Genomic DNA, 19,309 nt, shown 5'->3' with positions numbered 1-19,309 from the left:
CAGCTTTGAAAGTTGAGGTTTTCTCCACAACTCTTGTCACCAGCCCCCACCAGCCCCACCCAGACTTCCCTATGTCAGCAGCTCCTCCAGCAAGCACCTCTCAAGGCCTAGAAGTCAGTAGCCACACTTGCAGTCACCGCAGCTGGCACATCCCACATGTCTAAAATAAGCCATGCCGCAGTGAGGCCTGGCCAAGCATACTCAACAGTGGGTGGCATTTAAAAGGCTGTTTCTGAACTGGATAGATGGGCACACTGATGACACACACAAGGAGAGCCCAGCCCTGCAGCGGGGTAGACCAGCCTGCCCCGGATTGAGCAATTGCAGCCCTTTACATGGGCATCTTGCAAACTAAGGCACACTAGATGCCAGTCAGACACCAAGTGTAAGCAGTTGAACCCAAAAGATTATTCCCCCAGGGTATATGACTATTGCCAGTGCTTTCTATGTGGCTATGAACGAAATATATCCTGGTGTCCAAGATGCTCTCCTATGGCATTAACACGGTGGTGGGAGGTTGGCAGACCGTTTATGGAAGATGAAGAAACACATAATAGCTCCAAAGTCGGAGGGGAAAGCCTGCTTACCGCAGGAGAGAACTATTGGTCTATGTACCCATGGGAGAGGCTCAGGAAACACGTTCCTCAGAGGCAAAGCCCAGCGACCACTTTTAATTCGGGTATGAAGCCCAGGTTTTGCTTAACATTGGTTAGGAAAACACCACATGGGGAGGGAGGCAGGTCACAGGCCTCGCTTTCCACGGTGGAGATGCAGGACCCGCTAAGCAAAACAGATCCCGCTATGTGGGGGCAGGTTCTTATTTCTGCAATGTGCTGTCAACCACAGATAGGAGATAAAGCCATCCTTCTCAGGTATTAAGCGCGTGATAAAATAATTATAAAAAATATTTAAAAAGTGGGGCGCTGGGTCAAGTTTTGCCTTTCTTAATGAGTGGTTATGTATGATATTTTGATGAGAAAAAAAATGGAAAAAATAACATTTTACACAGCCTGTTAACCCGCCCCCGCTTTACATTTCCAGAAAGCCAGAGGGTTTTTCAAGCGATGTTGCGGGGGCATTTACTAAAATATGTTGACGTTACACCTAAAACCGGTAGGGGGGATACAACAGCGTATACAATCCGTGAAATGTACAAAGAAGACTGTTAAACTGAAAAACTACAACCTAACGAAGCACAAGTGTTTATCAGCCACGAGAGAGAATCCGGCAGTAAGATTTTCATTTAAAATGATTCAACCAACAAAACCAAGTATAAAACTGAAAGAAACCACCCAAACAACCGGCAGAGTTATCTTCTAAATACAGTTGTGAGATTTAAACGGAGAACCCTATCATGAGGGTGGGCAATTTTGTTTGACAGTTATAGTTACGAATATACATAAAAACTAGACCACGCCAATACAAAACAGACAAGCAATTCAATAAGTTCGTAATTTGACAAATCATCGAATTAAAACCATTAGGGAAATGGACAAAATTACCTCACTTTCAAATGATATGTTAACCGAGACACTACATATGTCCACGTGTTATCAACTTGTTGGGAAGGTGGGGGATAAGGCTACATTTCAAATGATTGCGAGCATTCTACCGTTTAGGCCACAGTGGCATTGCAATGTCCCATTGCCAAATTAGGGCCATTAGTTAGGGCAAGATTGACAGTTTCCCTACACGAGGGTGTCACACTTGATAACTACTATTACCACCTTCTGCGGGACTGTCGGGTTGGCGTTGGGAGGGGAGGAGCCTGCTTTTCTCACATACACCTTTGCCCCCTCTGGTGTTTACACGAAAGGCGAGACTCTCCGCCCCCTACATTCCGTGTTGTCCCATGAGAGATTGGCATACAAACGCAACCCCAAGTGTTTCCACGTTTTCCTCAACATCCTACACCCCAGTGTTCCCCAGACAAAGTCAGCCAACACCTGGCTCTCGTCGAAAGCATACTTCCGAGCCCCCTGTTGAAAAGTCCAGTTGACAAGTTAATGATTTCTAAGGGGTTCGACGCATTTAAGTTTGCACATTGGAACATATACAAGGGAAACACATGCTGCTGGGTAAACAAATAAAAAAAATATACACAAAAACCTGAACACAATGTACACCATTTTACACCAATGGGTATTTTACACACAGCAACTGACAATTTCTCCACTGCGGTTATGTCTGTGGCCATAAACATATGAAAGCAACTCCATGAAGTAGAACCCATTTGTATATGACTAGCTGTATTTTTTTACCCTGGCTGTGTTTTTTTTCCCCAGGAGGGCCGATACAACTTTCTACTCAACACAGGGGCCCCACCATCAGGTCCTCCGGGACATATTGGCACTCGTGCATACGAAAATGTCAGGTGCCATACCCGATAATTCCAGTGTGCTGGGTCACAGAACATCTAGGTGTGACCCACATTTGAGACCCCATACAAGGCACACGCCCACAATATTATCATCCAAAGACTGTCTTCCCCGGGCCTCCTCACCTTGCTCTGCGGTCTCCTCTTGTGCCTCCTGCCGTAATCGTACTTGTCCTTGATCTCCTCCAGCCGCCGGGTGAGGCGCTCGCGCTCAGCCGGGTCGCGGTAGTCTGTGGCCAGTAGCAGGTAGGCCCGCCAGTTGGCCGAATCGAAGCCCCAGTGGCAGGTGCGGTTCTCCTGGGCCTGGTGGGAGTGCGCCACGAAGCGCTGCGGTGGGAAAAGCAGGCGGCAGTCTAGACATTGCAGGCAAGCGGCGCCGGGAGCCCGATACAGTTCAGGCACAAGCAGGCCCCGCGCCCGGCCGAAGCACTCGTGGTAGACACGGAAGCTGCGCTCGGTCACCTCCAACTCGAGGCCCGCCGGCGCCCCGGAGGGGCCTAGCAGGCCCGACTTGGGCCGCGGGCTAGGGTAGCAGCCACCGCCCAGCAGGGCCGCGCACAGGCGCTCCGCGTCCGTGCGGGTGATGAGGCCGCAGGAGGGCGCCGAGAAGGGCAGGATGCCCAGCACCTTGAGGATCTCCAGCTGCTCGGCCGAGCACCGCGAACAGTAGACATGCAACCGGTCGCAGACGGCGTTGATTTGTTGCAGTGAAAAATCCCTTAGCACCGAGTTGAGGATCTGAGGCAGGCAGAGGCGCTTCTCGCCACCCACGGCGAAGCAAGAGATGGGTTCGCCCTCCAGCACCGTTTCACATCGCTCCGTGGATCGGTCAGAAGGCAGGAAGAGAGGTCCAGGCACAGGCAGGAGACAGGCACCAGCCGGAGCCAGGCCGCCGGCTCCTGGTGGCAGCTCGGGCTCTGGGGGTTCCTTGCCTCCCGGCTCCTTCTTGAAAAAGTCTTGCGGCCAGCTGCAACGGGCCGAGAAGGCGGCCGGCCCTCCCAAGGAGCTCATGGAGCTGAGGTGGAACTGCTCAAGAGTCTTCTGTAGGCCCGGATGAGGCTGGAAGCTGGCACGGCTCACGGCCTCCATCTCAGGAATAAAGGGGCTAAAAACAGGCGTATCCCACCCACCCCCCCCGAAAAAATCAACAGTAGCCGCAGGGGTCCGATTTACAACAGTCAGGGGTCCTTCAAAAAATGAACACCAGTCCCGACCCTTTTTCGCCGCCAAACACAACGTGCACTTTTAAAAATCAAATTTTTACTTCTAAAAACATCCTTTGCATTTCATGGGTGACTCAAAGTTGGCTTCCAAAAGAAATCGCCCTCCTTTCCACTTTAAAAGCAGCGAGTTTATCGTGTTCTCCCCAAACCAGACGTTTTCTCCTGGAAACAACTCGAGAATTCACTTTTAAAACCAACAAAAAAAGTCTGCGTCCTCTCCAATAATAGTGTCTTCTTAAAAATCACTGCTGAGATTTCAATCAAGTACTTTGTGCTACAAAAATCGAGTTGTTGCTAACAGAAAGCGATGCTGGTGTTATTTGCGAAGAAATGAAACAAAAAGGTCGGAGTCAAATAAAATCACTGCAGACGTTTCCTTTTTGAAAAGACTTAAAAGTTTCGTAAATCTTCAAAATCATCATGTGGATTCAAACTCAAAATAATGTTTTCATTAAGATGAAAAGAAATCTTGCAGTTTCCAGTTCCCGAAATGTTACTTCTGCAGGGAACATGCTAACTCATATTAACGTCTGTATAATTTAGGGAACGTCTCATTGAGAACCTCGCCAAGTTTTAGAGGGTGGTTGGGGGTTGGCTTGAACTTTCACTGTTCCGCTTTAAGAATGGAAAACTGAAGACTTTTACCATCCGTCACCATAAAGGAAACCATCTAGCTTGAAAAAATGTCACCAGTCCCCTTCTCTTTAGCATAAAAAGTGCAGCTTCCCCACAATCCAAGGTGTAAATTTGAGGGCGGGAGGCATCCGATTTAAGATGGAAAATGGATCAAATGTTACAAGTTTACACCTTCTGTGGTTTCCACATTCACCTCCCCTAGGTGAGCAGTGACAGAGCAAAGTGGGCATCCAGAAAGATACAATTATGCGGCCTCTTATTATCCACGTGTACCCACTTTTCCACTGGCGCCCTTCTCAGTCTTCAGCAACCAAATTCTTGAAAAGAATAACTCTTTTTTGCGTCCCTTGTTCAGTGGCACACATTTTATTTAGTAATACCTCTTGTGTTGGGTTCGTCGTTTCTGGCACCTTTTCTCTGGTGGAACCTCTCGAGGGGCAGGCTAGCACAATCACTTATTTTCCTTGGATCTTCAGTCCGATGGTTGAAAGCTGCTGCCTTTCACTCCTTTCCTTTCCATGTCCGAAAAAAAGCTCGTCTTCCTCTCTGTCCGACAAAGACACCCACTTTTCCAACAAGGACGGAGCTTTCAAAAAGCCACAGCGAAAGGCGGGATACAAATGTGCAGTTCCAATTAGAAGTTGCAGTGAGAGAGGTGCCTGTCTCTTGCCAGCCCCCCTTCTGTCTGGTCCGTTCCTGTTCTTTTTTTCGGGGGGGCGGGGGCTTGTTTCCTCAGTCTACAGCACAGGACTGCACAGACAGGCACATCCTCGCAGCTTGACTTTCCAGTTCAGAGTGCCTGGCTGGCTAGAGCTGAAAGGCTGGGTCTCTCTAACAGTCTGCTTTCTCTCTCCCACCCCTCCCTCGCTCCTCCCTCTCCCCCACCGCCTGCCACCCTCCTCCTCCCCTCCAGCCCTGTCTCTCCCCCTCTCCCCTCTTCTGTTTGTTGGTGTCTGCCTCACTCATTGAATCCTAGCCAAGAATGTGACCAACTCCCCAGGCTGGCTCTTCCAGGAACCAGCCCCCTCCCCCTCAGCCCTCCACCTCCTCCTCTGCTGCTGCCTCTGCAAAGCCAAGCAGAAAAAAAACCCTCAGCGCTGTCTCGGGCAAAACCGGAAAAAGCTATTGGTTCACAGAGCAGGGAATTATAAAAAAGCTGATTGGGAGAGCAGTTTTATGTTGGCATCCACTCCCTGTCCTGTTGCCAGTCAAATAAACGACAAAACTATACGTATAAATTAAGAATCTGGTGCGGCTTATATTTCGAAACATAAAATACAAATAAGGGAATGTTTATTTGCAAATAAAATATGCACAGCATTTCCTTTAAGCCTAAATAATATAAATTATTCGTTTAATGTAAAGTGCATTTCTCCCCTACGGCATGTACCCAGAAGTTCCTAGAAGAAAAGGTGCATTTTTGGGGAGACAGTTAGGCATGCTTTGCCCAGTGTACACCTTACTAGATTAGTTACCTCTAAATAACGAGTTGTGATTATGAGTGCATGACTCGTAGCCTCATTCACAGGAGCTGACTGACCTGTAATGGCGCAGGGACATCAGATGGTGTAGACGTGTGCCGTTCTGCCACATGTTGTGGTGGGACCCTCTCATGTGTGTTGCCCTTTTAAACATGATGTCTCCCTCCCATGTGCATTGCCCTTTAAAGATGGGCCATGACATGGCCCAAGCTAATAAAAGGTGCCCCAGCAGGCACGTGAGACAGAACGGCTGCAGGCTCCAGAAGAGGAACTACTGAGTCCGTTTCTCATTTATGTAGGCCTGTGGGCCTACACGTGGGGGCACCGGCCTGCATGCCATGATGCCGTGGGACCATTGTACCAGCACAATGGCAGAGGTCTGCATGGGTAGGGGCATGGCACGCGCTGCTCCCACCCCCAATGGTACTGGTGTCATATAGCACCATGGGGTCTGCCGGGTGTCCAGGGCAGGCCCCCAAACCTCGCAGGCATTCGGCCTCTATGGTGCTGGTGTCTATAGCACTCTGGGGGGCTCGCTGGATGGCCATAGCGGGCCCCCCACAACATTGGTGATAAAGAGCTAAACCCCATGGTCTGTCATTCCCATGCTGTCCTTTGAATGTGATCTCCTTTGTTCCTCCGTATAGGGGAAGGAGGAGGAGGGAGGACATAGGATGAGCAGCAGTCCACTGCCGTGGAGAGGTGCAGGGGAGTCCTTGCATGCTTCGCCCCGGCCACAGCCCTCATTCATGGGGGTGCTCATGAGGCTGGGATCGAAGCATGGGGGAAGCTCTGCACCTCCACTGCCCCTGCAACATCTATGGCCGTTAGGGGGAGAAGAACTGGAGCGGCCCCAACTGCGTGAAGAGAGGGAGAAGGGGCGGCCTCTGCCGCATCCTGCAAGGAGAACCCTGATGGTGGATTTCCCCATGGCCGTGGCCCTCTGCGATAAGGGTGCTCGCGCGGCCAGGGGGAGACGCAGCCCTGCAGCGTCTGCCACCAGAAGAGAAGGTAGGGGTGGATCATCTGCCTGCATGGTTGTGCCTGCATCCCAGACAAAGTGTGGCCCCAGTAGGACCCCAACCCCGATCAGAGGCATAGAAGATATTCACGTCAGTGCCACCTAAGGAGAGAACAGCTCTTGAAGAGAACCTGGGCACCCAGTTGTAGTCTCAGTGATAAAGAGGTCGCAGCAACATCCTGGGCAGGAGGGGGCGAGTTCGTTGATGTGTGCTCCATGTCGGAGGGGTAGTGCAAGACTCCCTGTGTGCACAAGGGAAGCAAGTATATCAATGGGCAGAAGATCACCGACCCACTGGCGGGAATTCCTACGCTTACTCCATGGTTGGAACTCTCCAAGTTGCACACTGGTGTGCGTAGCTAGTGCAGGAAGGACAGAACTGACACAGCTGAAGTTTCAGACGTTGACTCTAAAGTCTGAGAACAGAGAGCACCAGCCAGGATAACTGCCCCATCAACTGCAGTGACTCCTGCCTGGGGGAGGGGAATGTGGCCCAGACACCCGTCAAAATGCGGTACAATGGGCCATACAGGTTGCTGCCGCCCTGAGCAAGTGCTTGTGCACCCTCCTGTGCCCATTTAGCAAAGTGACACTCCTGACTGGGGGAGCATGGCTAAGGAAGGGGGGAGAGTGATATCCGGTCACCCCATAACCTGTCAACATCAAGGGACTATGCCGATGTGGCCCCTGGTCTCCCCAGGTGCGGCTTTACAGGCCTGTGAATTGTCCCATGCACTGCCCATGACCCATGGAAGGGGCGATCCTGAACGAATACTGATGGAAGGTGAACTCGTCTCCAGCAGTCCTGCAATTGCTTAAAGAGGACTCAGTAGACATGTGTTGTTACGCGGTGAGCCTGCATATAAGCTACGTGCTTAGAGGGTCTCATTGAAGAACAGTTATGTGAAGCTGTGATCCCGCAATTTGTAGGTGTGCTATATATGGTGAAGTGGAAAAATGGAAAAACAGACTCCCCTCTTTCCCCTCTCGCACCTGGCCTAAAGGTTCACGGCCTAAGCACCCGCCACGAGAAGAGTTTGCCCATCTACCAGACGACCAGATACCCTGGTACAGGAACATACGGATGTGTCCATCTGCCTGCCCAGCAGCCCGCCCTGCCCATGCCGATGCCTGCGGCATGGATCAACTGGACTAAAACTATACGTCGTTAGAGATGCCATGACGACCTAGCCAACGGATAGCACACCTGTGCCAACATACACACTGGACACTCCCGCACCAATCTACATGAAGAATATACTCAGTGCTATGACGTAGGCGACAGACATACTCACGGACATGCATCTTTATTATTTTCCATATAGGCTTTCAGAAATGCAGAAACGCAAGACGCATCATGAACTCATCTAAAGAGCTTGCTTACGCTTCTCCTACACTTAGGTGCCGTAATGAGAATTATAACAAAGACACGATACTGGTCATAAGACAATATGAGACTATAACCTAAAGCGCCTGTGCACCAGACGGTTCCACCTATATACTAGGCCTGAGTAGGCCGCAAGCAAGAGCTCTCGTGGACGATTAACAGAACAAGAATCAGGTTGCTGATCCTGCAGAATGAGCCTGGCGAAAGCAGACAGCCAAGGTCGTAATGTTGCAAACCCACAATCCAAAAGCAGACCATCAAGGGCACGATGTTGCAACCTCGCACGCCGCGCACCAACATCAAAGTCGCACCTGCAATCAAACCAGACACACAGTGGAAAAACAATATTAATTGTGCAGAATTCTGCCTCAAACACAGTCCCATCCCACGTGACCAAGCCGAACCTGACGAGATGCCAAACCCAGGAGGAAGGAGGCGTCTGGATCCCTCGTTACAAGACACAGGCAGATACACTTGAAAGGATCAATGGACATCTGCAACGGTGGGAGTAGTCGGCCGTCCAGCTCATGTATAAGTCTTCACATTGTCTGCATGTACCAATAGTGAAACATTGTTGCAAATTGCAGGTACACCGAGAGCTGGGAACAGCGATGGTCCCAGGCTGGGAAGCTCACGGGCGCACCAATCAGAACATGGGGCTCTTATCACTGACGCCATTAACATCAACCAACCATTAGGGGTCTTCATGTAACAATTCTCATGTATCTAATTGTAGGGACAACCCAGATATATCACCTGACTAACCCTCGGCCACTCATATTATTCTCTATACGTATGCTATACTAACCCTACCACTGGAGCAATCAATTAAGAGTGGCGATAGGTTTTTTTGTTAATTTTCTAAAGTGACGCAGGTAGCGCGTCATACTACAGTAAAAAGGGCCTGCGAGCCCCACGATTGTGTGTGTGTCAGGTCAGACGCGTATGATCCTTGACCCATCCCTGCCGTTTGTGTTTAATAAACAGCAGAGTCACATTGCTTCTTGTGTGTGTCTCATACTCTATCTCCTTTGGGATATACGGGAGGAGTTGGGGCCTCCCTGCCCGGAGGTCTGCGGACGGCCCGGCCGACCCCGGCAGAATTTCCCCCGACAAGCTGGAGGCACTGCTGAGATCTGTTTAAGATCAGCATTTTTACTTTTACTTTTTCCAGGGACTCCAGTTGCGAGAAGGCCCGGCGGCGCGCCCCCCTCTGCCGTCGCCCCCTTCTGAGGACTACAGGACCGTTGCAGAACTGCGAGAAGACCGGACAGCGCAATCCGAATATTGGCCCTCGGGAGCCGGTTGAGAAGTATCCCGCCCGCGGTTGGCGAGTGTCCAGACGTGGTCCAGACGAGGGGAGGTGGCGAGCCGCTTGGAGGGGTGCACGCAGTCGAGCGGCCCCGCATCAGGAGAACTTGGTGAGCATGCCACGCACAACAAACAATGTGAAATTGTGAGGGAGGGGGGAAGAATTAAATACGGGAGGCGGGAGGTGTTGCACAGGTGAACGGCGAAGGTTTGATAGTTTAGTGTTAGAAATAGAATGAATGATAGTTGAACAAGCGCGAGAGCAGTTGGCAACGTAACGCGAGAGAAGGGGGCGGAGCACGAAAACATCACGTGCGGCCGCTCGTAGAAACTGATTGGCCTAGGTCGCGACTACATGTAAGGGTGTGTGTGTGTGTGTGTGTGGTTTCCTACGATATGGCATTTATTGATCAATGAGTAGATGAGGATCCCTATTGTTCGAGCAAGACACTCGATAGGTAGATGACGTTTCCCTGTAGGCGGTAGCTAGTTAAGTTGCCTAAATACGGAAGATAATTGGCTGGTTAAGCCCTCCTGTCAAGGGGAGTATCACACGCGAGGCGACGCAGCGTGCGCAGTCCGATTATAGTGTTGATTTGATTACCTTGTTCCAGGAGTGACAGGAAGACAGCTGTGGGGTTAACGGGGGTAGATTGCAGGTGTATTCTGGATTTAAAGAGTATATGAAGAACTTACCAGTAGCTCTACGTGATCGGTGACGTCACCAATAGGGTTTTCATAGGATATTGCAAACACGAGGCATCCTCGTTGTGAGAGTGTTGAGGAAGAGAACGGTGGTAAGGGAGTAGAAACGGAGATAAACGGTAAAACGAGTTGATCGAGAAAAGGCGAAGCGGGGAACGTGGCTGCGCACGGAGAACGCCGGCCACGGCAAGTGTAGAAGGGGGAGGAGCACGTGAAAACAGGACGACTGTATAAGCACGTAATAAGGGATACGCAGCCGCAGGGGGCTACGTGCGCCTCAGCCGCAGGGGGCCGTAAGGGTGTTGTATAAAGGAAGAAGGGCAGAGGAAAATGTACAAATGTAACATACTATATTTTTATAATTTCCCTTAAGCAGACTATCGTAAGTCCCCAAACTTACGGGGCCAGGTAACGATATAAGGCTGTATATTGTAAACTACTAAGTGGGATAAACTGACACCAGATTAAGGGAGGGTAGCGAGTGGAGCGCTACTATGTCACACGGAACAGGATCGGGAGGGTGGGGGAACACCCTCACCACGCCACTACAATACATATGCACAACACTGCCACCCCATAGGGAGAAACTGATTAAGTATAGCATAGAATGGACCCAGGGGACGGATAACAAAATGCTAACACCGTGGCCGCCTAACGGTAGCTTCGATCCATATGCCCAACATTCACTATTAAATCATCTGCACAATACATATAAAGGGAAGAAGTTGGCAAACCACATGGAGGTGTTTAACTTATGGAGGATGTTCCAGGGGTCCCGACCAGAACCAAATGGAATATTCACTATGGGGGAAATACCAGAAGAAACAGCGATTAAGGAGGAAGAAGAGAATGGGAAACAGGGGTATGAGGACCCAAAGAACACGGGGAACAGAGGTGAGGGAGGAGAAAAGAATAATAAAGCAGATGAAATAAAAAAGGAACCGAGCAATGATATACCCATAGTAGCGGGAGTAAAAACAGAGGGAGGGGGGTTGTACCCTTTAAGAGAATTGGGAGAAATAGAAAGAGGACAGTTAAGGGCGGCTGAGGGATACTCGAACCCGGCATACAGCCCTCCACCATATGTAGCTCATAGGAAAATGCCAGCAGGGGAAGGGAGGACTGGAGAAGACCAGACTGTGGAGATAGGAAATGATGAATGGGTAGCTGCACAGATATTATTAAAATTACAAGGTTCATTAACGGGAGAAGAGAGGGAGGTAGTGAAGAAAACAGATGAGGATAATACCAGGGAGAGTGAATTGAGGGGGGAAGAGCTGTTAAGACAAAAGGAAGAGATTTTGGAGGAACGATTAGCAAAACTAAGGGATGAACAGAATTAATTGACCAAGCAGCTTGAGAGGGAAGAGAGAGAGAGAGCGAGGAAAAGGAAAGAAGGTAAGAACTAATTGGAAAAAATAAGGGAACGAACTGAGGAGCAAAGGAGAGAAGCTGACAGGGTAAAAGCAGCAGCAGAAAGGGTATCAAGAGTAGTACTGCGGGGAAAAAAAAGGGAAGAAGAAGAAAAAGAAAAAGAAATGGCAATATGGAGGAGGAGGTTACTATCAGAATCAACTAAGAAATACGAAGAAGAGAGGGTGATGGAGAGTATAGTAGAAAAAGAAAGGGCGAAATGGGAGAGGGAGAAAGAGGATGAGAGAATATTAGAACAGATGAGAAGTCACGTGATGGAGGAGTTGAAAAGGAAGAGGGAGGAAAATAATAAGGAGATGGAGGAAAGGTATGAAGGAGAAAGAGGAGATAGGGGAAGAGAGAGTGGAAGATGGGGGAATATATATTATGACACAGAAGTAGCAACAACATCAGCACAAAGGGGAGCGGTTGACAAAAGAGAAAGAGGAGAACTGGACCTAATAGATTTACAAACAGTAACGATCAGGGGGAAAAAGACCGAGTGGGGGGTGCCGTTTATAAATAGCTTTTGTAGTGAGGAAGAGAGAGTGGAAAGTGAAGGGAGGAAGAGTGAAAGGGAAAGCTTAGATAAACTATACATCACCCGAACCAATATGGACTCACCATGGATCAGTAGGAGAAAGGATGAGATGGAGAGAAGCGAGGGGGGAAAGACAGGAGTAGAGGAAAGACGGGCAAATGAGGACGCAACATCCCCATCCCCATCATCCCCATCACGCCCTCCCCTATCGCACCCTACAGGCTCAACCACCTCACGTTCGTTACGCAAAATAAAACTAGCTCCCTTCACAGACGAACTGACACCCTATACTTAGAGACCTCCCTAGTCGCAGGCAGGAAAGAGGTGTACACATGCCTACATTAAATACAGAGGAAGATGGAAGAAGGGGAAAAGATGGAGAAGAAAGAGGTATGAGCAGGGGAAATACAAACGAAAGTGTAAATGCGGAAAAAAGAGAAGAGGAGGAAGGGTGTGAGGACTCAATATTATGGAACACAAAGGCCCTCATTACGACCCTTGCGGAAAGCGACTGACCGGAGCGCCACAGTGTAAATAGCGTTTCCGCCATTGCACGAAGGAGCAAAGTGCGGCCCATTCCGACCCATCGGGCACGAGCACCACGCCACGGCGGAAGTGCAAAGTCCGCGATGGCGGAAATGACCCCAAAACGGCCCACACCGCCGCCGTACGGCGCCCTAGGTGCAATACCGCCACCCCTCTTAGCGGTCACCGCAGTGTGCGCCTACCGGAAAGTACGGTGACCGGAAATATACGGAAACGGAAGTAAAAACATGGGCCCGGAATGGGAAACATCCCGGCGTACACCTATAAAACCACTAAAACCACACAACCACTAAAATCACTACCCTGAAACACACCCCAACCCGTCACCCACCCTAGCGAAACCAAGACAAATGGGAAAAGTAGCGAAGAAAGCGTGCGACCGCAAGCGGCAGGTCCACTTCTCCCGCGAGGAACTCACCGTGCTAACAGAGACCCTCCAGGAGAATGCTGCCGTCGTCTTCTCCACGCAAATGACCAGAACGGCACTTGCAAACAAGAAGACCATATGGGCTCTGGTGGCACAGCGGGTAAGTGCGGTGGGGACCGCACCCCGCACCCCACAGCAATGCCGCAAGCGATGGGACGACCTGCGGATACGCGTCCGCAGCATACTCTCTGCCAACCGCAACATTGCCACAGCCACCGGGGGAGGTCCTGAATCACCCATCAAGTTGACCCCCTGGGAAGAAATCTGTGCCTCCACCATCGGAATGGAGAGCATAGAGGGAGTCGGAGGGATGGAGAAAGGAGTGCAGACATCCGAAGATTCAGGTAGGTGTACCAGATAAAACAATGCCAAATCCACACAGTCCATCCATGTGAAGTACCATGCGTCCACATAGTGCAACAGAAACACATGTCCAGGAGAACGGCCACACACATCGGCCTGATAGCGCACGTTAAAACCCACAATAAATACATAAATAATTAAAAACCCCTAATACACGCACTACACGTGCAGCAGGCACACCCTAACTGCAGGCTGCCAAACAACTGCACCCTCACTCCACACACAAATCAAAGCACCTCCAAGGCCCCGACCCAAATCACCCTCAGGTACCACCCCAGAGCATGTGATACAATGCCATTCCAATTCCCACAGACCCATCATTAACCCTCGCCCTCCTTTACTCCACCACAGGGTCCGATCCAAACGACGAGCTACAGGACACCCCTACCAGCACACCTGCAAAGAGGGCCAAGACCAACGGCCAGAGACCCTCCACCTCAGCTGCACGCATCAAGACACGGCAGCAGCACAAATCAGGTGGCAGCACAGAGGAGGGAACATCAACAGGCACCCCAGCAGCCAGCATGCCCACAACACCACCACCACAGGTCCCCCCAATGGATGCCACAGAAGGCACTGCCTCTGGTGGCAGCAGCACCATAGGTGACACCCCATTGATGGCAGCATGCTCCGACACAGAAAACGGGGATGTCGAAGTCAGATCCATCCATGACCTGTCCCAATCCCCCTGTCTGTCCCATCCCGTACAACATGAGGATACCACGCAGGGGCACCCACAAGACAACGACTGGCCATCCCCCCCAAGCCCTGTGGCAAGGCAACATGAGGACAACAGCCCCTCTGTGACACCCCCGCAAATGGGCATGGCCCAGCAGAGGCAACAGTCCCTCGACCAGTTAATCGTGCAACAGCAGCAAATGGCCACGCTCCTCAAGGACCATGCCGATGAATGTGGGGGCACTAAGGCAGACATAGAAACATCAACTGAGACACTTAGGGCAGAAATGGAGAGAGGCACAGAGACGCTGAGGGCACAAATGGAGAGTAGCACCGAGAGCCTGAGAGTCCAAATGGAGAGAAGCACCGAGAGCCTGAGGGGGGAACTGCATGCGACGTCCAAAGACGTATGTGCCGAACTTGCCGCAGTGCGCCGTGTGCTCACTGAGCTCTCGCAAACCCTTAGGGACATGCATGGACGTGAGCAGGCAGACACATCATCCGTTGCAAGTTCCGTCCAGGGCAGCCCCCAACGTAGATCTGGAAGGAACCTGCGCTCCACAGGCAGGGGTGCCCCTGATACCCGCAGAGGGGGCTTGCAATAGCGACAGCCCACTGACAATGAGCATCTTTGGACACTGGGGTTCGTGGGGGAGGTAGGAGGGTGGAGGGGGTGTGTTGGGCTCACTTGGGTGGCGGGTCGATAGGGTGTTCAACATGACATCACATATGCCATAAAAAGTGCACGATCAACCAATGAGATGTGTGGACATTGATTTCTGTGTACTAGGCCATCATAGGCGTACAGTCCATATTGTGCATGTCCCAGACACGCACAGTGCCACGAGTCCCGTGTCCATGTATCAGCCACCAGGCGTGAGTGCTAGAAGCATACATCAATGAGATGCTGACGAATGTCACGGGCCTCCGGTGCCTCGCAGACTCCATGAGGTGCTGCCACATCCCCACCCTCATCATGACCATCATCATGTGCTTGCAGTTCTGCGTCAGGGGGCATGGGCACATTTCTACGTACGCACATGTTGTGGAGCATGACACATGCCATGACCATCTTTGCAACCTTCTCATGGCGGTACAGGAGTGCCCCGCCAGACCTGCTGAGGCAGCGGAAACGAGTCTTCAGTAGGCCGAATGCCTGTTCAATGACTACACGGGTACGTGAGTGGGCATGGTTGTAGTCCTCCTCATGCTGGTCCCGTGGGTTCCGGACTGGTGTGAGGAGCCATCTCTTCAGTGGATATCCAGCATCACCTGTATGTGGACGAGAAACGTATGATGTGGAATGCCATTGCTACGTACGCACACCCCCCCCCTTCCTGCCAGGTCATTGCCAAATCACATTCCCCACATAATCATGCATGTAATGAGACTCACCGAGTAGCCAGGATCTGTTCCCTGCGTGTCGCTCCATGTAGCGTGGTATTGTTGAGTTCCTCAAGACCATAGAATCATGGGTTGATCCAGGGAATCGGGCACAACAATGTGTAATGATCCTGTTGGAGTCACACACCATTTGTACATTCAGGGAATGAAATTGTTTTCTGTTGCGGTACTGGGCCTCCATGGCATGTGGGACGACCAATTCCACATGGGTGCAGTCGATGGCACCAATGCAACCCGGTATGCCGGCAAGTGCATGGAATCCCACTTTTGTGTTGGTAATTTCCTGCTCGGAGCGTGGTAGAGAGATGTAGTCGTCTGCGTGCTGCAGGAGGGCATCGAGCACTTGCAATAGTGTCCGTGAGAACAGTGGCTGAGAAATGCCATGCAACTGTCCGACTGTGTGCTGGTAGGTGCCTGTGGCCAGGAAGTGGAGTACAGACACCACCTTCAGTAGGGGTGGGATGGCGGTTGGGCTATCTATCATGCTGACAAGGTCAGCCTGTGTCATGTCCACAATGGCGGCTATGGTGTCCCGGTCCAGACGGTAGAGGGTGTGGATCTGCTCATCAGTGAGGTTGAACGGATGTGCTCGGAGGCGTGGGATTGCGGGCTGCCTGCGTGGTGGTAGTGGCTGTGCTGGCGGCCCTTGCTGGCCCTGCCTTGGCCTCCTCCTCCTCCTGCGTCTCCTTCGTGCGGCCGGTAGCAGTTGGTGTTCGTCTTCTTCTTGGAGTTGGAGTAGTTGCAGTGCTATCAGGTCCCCCAGGGCCAACATCGCGAGTCCTGCCGGTAGCATTTCGGTGTGGTTGTGGGAGGAGACTGGCTGTGCAATTTATGTGTTTTCAGGCTGTATGGCCTCCACCTGTGGTGATTAATTCCACCTGTGCAAGCTGCTCTCCCCTTTGGCCGAGCACGTCCCGCGCACAACGCTGCAAATCTGGGAATGGCATCTTGCTATTGCAATCATGTATTTGTACCCGATGGCCGTGTAACATTGGTTGACATGTTCATTCTGCTGTGGTCCCATTGTTGCACATACTATCTGTGCAGTCGCGAACAGACTTGTGAAGGGTCAGTGGAACGTAGTACTCGAGTAACGGTGGGCCCTCATGCATCACTGTACCGAGTTGCAACGACGGGCGGGGCGTCCCATTTGTGGGTGAAGGCAGTTGCCATTTTCACACACAGCCGCACTCGATGGAATAATTAGTGATTTCAAACGGCCACAGATGCCTTTTCGGCGTGATGTTGCAAATGTGGAATTCCAAGGGCGGCGCTTTCGGTTTCCAGCTAGCGGCGAGGAGATGCCCACAGGTCTGACTGCAAATATAACGTTCTGTTGTTCAATGTCCTTGAGACAGGGCCCATGGCGAGGAAGCAATGATTGATATGAATAGTTTGGGATGCGCAATTGCTACGTGGGCGATGAGGCCGGCCGTTCCCACATACATGTTACTTCACAACACTGGAATTACGGGCTGGGGCACTGTGGATTTTGCAGGCTGCATAACGCACAGACTCAATGGATGTTTCTAATGTTATGTGAGTAATTATTCAGGCGTTTTGATTCCGGGATGAGGGAATGATGAATGGATGCATGGGCAGGTGATTTGATACAGAGTTTGCCATGTACAGGGCTTCTTGGGATCTATCCGCCTCCCCTACGCTATGTGATGCAGGGCTGCCATGGTGGGACCATCGTCTATCTGGCCTTGTTGAGCCCTCCCTGTCTCGACACGCCCTCAGACACTTGTGTCCATGCACATTAACATTCCCATCTGATGGATTCTGTTTTGACAGACGCATGCACAGGTACACTCGTTTGTGATGGTGTTTGCACCTCGATATAGATGGTTAGGAGTCGCAAGTGGTTTTGGGGTGGTGATGATCCTTTGGAGTGGGCTAGCATGCATATGGCTGTGGATTTCGTGTGATCATTGAAGTGAGTTGTTGGAATGTAGTTCTGATGGCCATTCTGTTCTTTTTCTTTTCTTTTGGTTGACAGGTATCTCCTCCCCTTTTGCCACTGCCATCTGTATGCCACTCCTGCAGATGGGTTTTACTCCCGACACCTGCTGCTTCGTGTTAATCAGTGGAGCAGCATTACGATCTTATGGGACGATCGCCAATGGCCCACATGCCCTTACGCAGTACTGGTGGCTCGGAGCAACATTTCGGCCTTTCAGCTGGACTAGTGCCTCCCCATTGGGACGGCCCTGCGGTTCTGTGCGCTTCCATGTTGCCTTTTCGTACGTGAATGTGGCTCTGTGTAACATGAGGGAACAGGACGACACACAAGTAGTGGCTGGTCATTTCTTGCGGATGCAGCCCACAATGGTGATTGGTGTTTAGGAGTTCATGGCCTGATGGCTGTATGGGCTTGGTGACTTTGATGTGCATTAAATTTCTATTCTGATTTGGCCCGTGTAGCGTTTTTCTTTGCAAGTGATGTGGCATATGCCTATTTGGGGGGCGATGTATTGTGAGGAGATCTGCATTGGGTTCCAGCTTCGGAGTTTAGTTGCGTGGTACTGTACTGGGCGCGTTTGCCTACTAAGCCCGTGAGGTCAGGGATGGGGGCTGCCAATATGACAGTTTGAATGTTGTCATGCTCAGGGGCGGGGGATTGGGTTTTGTGTAACAGATGCCGGTCAGCCAGGTGGACTGGTGGAATGATGTGATTCTCGGAATATGGCTGGTCACAGGTGCCTGTGTTTGCGTGCGTTTCTTGGTGGGGGACTGTGGTCATGTCCATTGGGATGGCTTCTGTATTCGTGCCATCTGTGCCCTGCAGCTCCCATTGGCCCCTCTTGTGTTTCTTTTGTTCGTTGCCATGCATGGGTGACTTGTACATTTCAATGGTTGCATTGTGGCTTCATTGCACCTACGGGGAGTTGTACTTTGTGGGCAGGGAGCGGTGTACAGGCACTCAGTGGGGCCGTTTACGGTTGATTCGCGATGCCGTACTTCTCACCATGGCGGAATGGTACATTACGCCATGCCTGATGGCGTTAGGTACATGTCCGCTAGGGTCGGAATTGGCGTACCGTTGCGCCATGGTGGTGTTTGCGGTTTGGCATGGCGCGCGCGCGCGTGCTTGGTGCAGTTAGCGTTGGCGTTCACTACGGTGTCGCTAATGGCTTCGTACTTTGCGGTGACGGGTCATAGTCGCACCGAGCGCTATTCGATGGCGGTATTGCATTTCCGCCATCGTTTTCCGATTTCCGCAAGGGTCGTAATGAGGGCCAAAGGGTGAAACGGAACATAATTTAATGCCACTGCTGGAGAGAGGTGGGGTTAGACCACAGTATGTTCCTTGGAAGCATACCGATAAAGAAAATATCAAATGTAGGCTCCCATCATTAAGTGGAGGTGCGGGTAAATGGATATATGAAATGGAAAAACACACAGCAGGACAGAAGCTAGCAGTAGGAGATGTAAAGGGCCTTTTAATATCAATATTAGGGGATAGAGCGGATGACATATGGAAAAGAGCGGGATTTCATGGGGTAACAATAACAAATACATCGCACGATGGGGCACCATTCGCAAACTGCAGACATGCACTATGGCAGGCATTGAGGGTACAGTACCCAGACACCTCAGATATAGGAGCAATTACATCTCGCAAAATGCATGAGAACGAAGATCCTGTTGATTATATTCAGGAAATCCAAGAGAAGTGGCGCATGGAAACTAGAGAACAATGGGATAAAACACCAGCAATATTTTACCATATACTGGTACAAGGGCTCCCGGAAGGAGTTCAGAAACAACTAAAGAAAGTAGTGGGAATGGA

The 19,309-nt window shown here is 51.0% G+C and overlaps 1 protein-coding gene across 2 annotated transcripts in view; it reads right to left on the bottom strand.

Annotated features, from left to right (window-relative positions):
- SKI (SKI proto-oncogene) overlaps positions 1 to 5,066 on the bottom strand; it is a 196,922-nt gene extending 191,856 nt beyond the window's left edge. For both annotated transcript variants that reach the window (XM_069610181.1, XM_069610182.1), the window contains exon 1: positions 2,504 to 5,066. In XM_069610181.1, coding sequence (XP_069466282.1) covers positions 2,504 to 3,466 — 963 coding nt within the window. In that variant the 5' untranslated portion in view covers positions 3,467 to 5,066. The remainder of the gene's footprint in view (positions 1 to 2,503) is intronic.
- Between the last annotated feature and the right edge of the window lie 14,243 nt (positions 5,067 to 19,309).

This window comes from Ambystoma mexicanum, chromosome 8 (assembly GCF_040938575.1).
Source record: "Ambystoma mexicanum isolate Mex_15411 chromosome 8, UKY_AmexF1_1, whole genome shotgun sequence".
NCBI classification, from domain to species: domain Eukaryota; kingdom Metazoa; phylum Chordata; class Amphibia; order Caudata; family Ambystomatidae; genus Ambystoma; species Ambystoma mexicanum.
Note: the sequence above shows the minus strand (reverse complement) of the source record. Positions and strands in the feature narration are given on the sequence as shown.